This window comes from Mandrillus leucophaeus, unplaced genomic scaffold (assembly GCF_000951045.1).
Source record: "Mandrillus leucophaeus isolate KB7577 unplaced genomic scaffold, Mleu.le_1.0 Scaffold37, whole genome shotgun sequence".
In the NCBI taxonomy this organism is placed as follows: Eukaryota; Metazoa; Chordata; class Mammalia; order Primates; family Cercopithecidae; genus Mandrillus; species Mandrillus leucophaeus.
The window spans coordinates 8,206,075-8,210,646 of record NW_012103920.1 but is presented as its reverse complement, the minus strand read 5'-3'; the positions used below and the strand labels follow the sequence as shown (position 1 = coordinate 8,210,646).

Genomic DNA, 4,572 nt, shown 5'->3' with positions numbered 1-4,572 from the left:
CCGTCTCAAAAAAAAAAAAAAAAAAAAAGAAACAACAAAACAAACAAATAAAAACCCCCAGATCTCTAAGGAATTTAAGGAATTTTCATATTCTTGTTGAGGCCCAAAGCTTCCTGTCATTCAAGACTGCTTGCCAGGTGCGTTGGCTCACACCTTTAATCCTAGCACTTTGGGAGACCAATGCGGGCGGATCACCTGAGGTCAGGAGGTCAAGACCAGCTTGGCCAGCATGGTGAAACCCTGTCTCTACAAAAATACAAAAATTAGCCAGGCATGATGGCAGGTGCCTGTAATCCCAGCTACTCGGGAGGCTGAGGCGGGAGAATCGCTTAAACCCGGGAAGGGGAGGTTGCAGAGCAGTGAGTCGAGATCGCGCCATTGCACTCCAGCCTGGGCGACGGAGCGAGACTCCAAGCAAAAAAAAAAAGATTGCTTTCTAGGGCTTCAGAAACCACTCAAGCTGCATCCTGTACCTGCTACAGAGCCCCAAAGCCTTCCAGACCCAATGTGGAACAGCTAAGCCCAGGGAATCTGGTTTGAGCATGAAAATACTGGCTAGCTTTCAGTTATTCGGAAAGCATGTTCCTAGAGGCCTCTGCTTTGATGGTGGATTTCCATTCTCCAAGTGAGTACTGTCCTTCCAACTGGACTGACAGTCAGTAGGAAACAAATGCCATGTGCCTCAACTGACATGGCCCTTCTTCTCTGACAAGGAGAGTAAAACACGGACACTGGTTTCCAAAGCTAAATCTTTGTTTAGACTCCCACCCATGCTTACCGCTCTTCCTCATTTTGGACTGGCCTATGCATTTTGTTCCTGTTCCCATTGAGACAACTTCCTTTGTCACTGTGGGAAAAAAACAAATCGTGTGAGTTCTGAGAAACGGAATGTTCCCCAGTGCTCAGGTACAATCAGCCTGCACACTCCTCCAGGAGATTCTCAGAGGCCCACTCAACCAAGGCCTGCGGTTCCAGCACGGTAGTCTCCCACCAACAGAGGTACTGTGCCACCTAGCGGAGCACAAGCACACATGCCTAACATCGTAGTTCACACCCTACCCATGACTGTCCCTGCACAGTACAGCAATGTATAATTTTATCATCTTCCACAGTGAGGAGCGTGCCAAGGAGAAAAACTCTTACCTTTTGCCGGCTTATCAGGGGTGTCGCAGTCCTGGTCAGCTGGAGATTGTATCTTCACCACAGCTGCCAACAATGTCCACTCATGGTTTGGCTCAGGCTTCCCCTTCTTGGGCAGCCTGATGCCATAGTGCTCATAGCACAGCAGAGCAATCTCATCTGCGGTCCACATGGTCTGAGCTGGTGCTGAGACCTTGATCAAAAACCACAACCATCAGAAGTACGGAAAGGAGAACCAGTGCATGATGCTACAGCCTCTCATATCCATGCTTCAAGTCTTTTAAATGGAGCCCAACTAGTCAGACTGAGGTTTCCCTATCTGGAACTCTACGGATCATTTTCTCCTCCTATCTCCCTGCCCCCTTTTCATTTTTAATGAAAGATCAAAGAAACCTCAAATTCTACCAATCCCCCAAAATACTGTTTCAAGTTTTTTTTTTTAAAGTTAGATATCTGATACATTTCTAATGAGTCTGCATCCTCTACTCCACATTAAAGGACACGAGAAGGAAATGTCCTCACTACTCCAATTTTCATTGGAAACAGCACGTAAAGGATTGCAGACTCACTTGCTTTGGGCAGACTCTCACTGTATAAGGTTTATCTTTCTGGGCAGATGTTCTTATCTGTCCTCTTTTTCCAGGCATTTTATTTTTCTCTTCTTTCCCCTACAGCAGAGTGGTTCTCTACCGCCCTCGAGTAAATCCCCACTGAGATGTTTCTCAGCAGTTATGTGTTCTCATAGAGCTCTACTTAAGGGTGTGGGCTTTGGAGTCAACCTTTCTGGGTTCTAATTTTGGCTTTCCCACAAATTAACTGCGATGCTGAATAGACTACTTAACCTTGCTGTGTCTGTTTCTTCATCTGTCAAAAAAGTGATAATAATAATATCTAACCTATTTAGATTATTGTGAAGATTAAATAATACTTAGGGTTACTGTGAGGGTTAAATAATACTTATAAAAAGCAATTGCTACAATGTTGAGCATAATTAAGGTCAACTGTGATTACTATTACAAGAAATAACATTTGATGATTTTCCTGGTTAATTTGCCTTTAGCTACTTGGTGGTGGGGGTGAAAGGAGGAGGGCTGTAATGGGCATAGAAAGCCATGAAGAAAAAAACCATCAAGCAGATCCCTAGGATACTTTGCAGGGAAATCTCACTCTTGGCCCTATCAATGCTCATTGGATACATCCTGACCTCATTTGGACTCAATATACAAAAAGCTTCTTAGTAGAAAATGAGCTTGTATGGTGATAGACACAGCTAAGCATTGTAAAACAAAACTGAAGGCTGGGCGCGGTGGCTCACCTGAGGTCAGGAGTTCGAGACCTGCCTGGCCAAAGTGGTGAAACTCTGTCTCTACTGAAAACACAAAAATTAGCCGGGCGTGATTACGCGTGCCTGTAGTCCCAGCTACTCGGGAGGCTGAAGCAGGAGAATCGCTTGAACCTGGGAGGCGGAGGTCGCAATGAGCCGAGATTGTGCCACTGCACTCCAGGCTGGGTGACAGAGGGAGACTCCGTCTCAAAAAAACAAAAAAGGCTTTCCTGAGTCCCAGTTCAGGTAGCTTTTGAAAGATGGTATTGCTATGAATCCCCCTGCAGCGCAATGTGCAGGCTTGCTACTGTAGCGAACCATAATGGTAAGTCAGACCATAGTGATTTCAAACAAAAATTTGCAGGAAGTGAGACACGGTGACCTCAAAGTCAGAGCGCCAGCGCAAGCCTTGTCAAAAGAAAGCACAGGGGATCGTAGAATCCTCATTTGGAAGGGACTCACCTCTCATTTCTAGGGAGACATCACAAGGCAGTATAGTTTATGAAGACCACCTGGCCATCGACCTGAAACTAAACCAGAGGTGCAATTCACAAACCTCAATAGCCAAGGCAGGTAGAAGTTGCCAGAAGAAACAGTGACTCCCTAAAACGAAGCAGCCCAGAACGGCATCATCTCACTCAGGTAGTTGAGTCTGAATGGGCATGCACAATTGTTGGAATGAATAAATGTTTTGCTACACTGGGTCCATCATAATTCGAGCCTAAACCCCCTCCTAGATCTTGAAAAACTTGAAGAACTTATTAGCTGAAAATAACAGCTCAGTTAAACAGGCATGTATTTGCCCACAAGACCGCATCTCTGAACAGTTTCAACAAGCGAAAAAACTGACGTCCTTTCCAAAGAAAAGGAAATCGGCTGCCAGGGAAGAAAAGGCTTTAGCGATGCTCGGAAGAAGGGACTCCTGCTTCACGCTGCCTCCCTTCCTAATACTTCCGGAAGCAGAGCCCCTTCCCGGCCGCTGGAGAAGCCCGGGTGGGACCCCAAGTCGGCCAGTTACAGGACAGGAGGCGCCAGGCAAGGCACTGAGGTCGTGCAGTGGGAACAGCGTGAGCGCCTGACCCACTAGGTCCTGAGGCTGCCAGGCCAGAGGCCCCGCGCTCGTCCGCAGCAGGAGCTCTTCACGCGCCGGCTGCTGACAGTTCCAGGCGTGGAGCGCCTTCCCACGTGAAATGAGTCCCAGAAGATACGGTCCTCACAACCTCTTCCCTCAAAAACAGACTCGGTAAAGTTAGCCCGGATGCACCTGCCCGGTCTCCCCACTGCTTCGCTGAGGTTCCCCTCCCACCTCCACCACACGCGCCTGGGAGAGAGCGAGGAGAATCCGCCTGCGAGACGGACGTGACGTCACAATGCCGCCAGTTCCTTCCGGCTCCCGCCCCCAGAGGCGCGCAGTGCACGCCGGGCCTTGTAGTTTTTCCTGGGAGTCGGTGCCAGGGCCGAGATTCCCGCGCTTCAAGTCCCGCAGCCCGGGCAGCGTCCTAGGGATGCGTGAAACCGGATGATGGGAGCCACCTGCTGGCTTAGATATGCCTTCAGCTAGAACTAGAATGATGTATCTTGCAGCACTACCCTGAATGTTTTTTTTTGTTTTTGTTTTTGTTTTTTTTGAGACGTAGTTTCACTCTGTTGCTCAGGCTGGAGTGTAAAGGTGCGATCTCGGCTCACTGCAACCTTCGCCTCCCGGTTCAAGCTGGTCTCCTGACTAGGCTGAATTTCTGTCTATAACATCACTGTCCAATAGATATATAATTCGAATCATATACGTAATCTAAAAATTTCCGGTAGCCGGCCGGGTGCGGTGGCTCAAGCCTGTAGTCCCAGTACTTTGGGAGGCGAGATGGGCGGATCTCGAGGTCAGGAGATCGAGACCATCCTGGCTAACTAACACGGTGAAACCCCGTCTGGAACTGGAACTGGAAAAAAAAATTTCCAGTAGCCTCATTAAAAAAGTCAAAATGGAAACAATCAGATATTTTATTTAACCCACACATCCCAAATAGTATTATTTCAACATATAATCAAAAAATTTTTTGAGATGGAGTCTTGCTTTGTCGCCCAGACTGGAGTTGCAGTGGCGCAATCTGGGA

At 47.8% G+C, this 4,572-nt stretch overlaps 1 protein-coding gene across 2 annotated transcripts in view; it reads right to left on the bottom strand.

The window, feature by feature from the left end:
• Window positions 1–3,857, bottom strand: part of ADAT1 (adenosine deaminase, tRNA-specific 1) — a 25,628-nt gene extending 21,771 nt beyond the window's left edge. Inside the window, exons 1-4 of one of the 2 annotated variants that reach the window (XM_011990110.1) lie at window positions 3,771–3,857; window positions 2,927–2,988; window positions 1,144–1,333; window positions 779–847 (exon numbers count right to left, since the gene is read on the bottom strand). In XM_011990110.1, the coding sequence (XP_011845500.1) occupies window positions 779–847; window positions 1,144–1,312 (238 nt within the window). In that variant the 5' untranslated portion in view covers window positions 1,313–1,333; window positions 2,927–2,988; window positions 3,771–3,857. The remainder of the gene's footprint in view (window positions 1–778; window positions 848–1,143; window positions 1,334–2,926; window positions 2,989–3,770) is intronic. The other variant, XM_011990111.1, reaches the window with a different exon arrangement.
• Window positions 3,858–4,572: the final 715 nt, after the last annotated feature.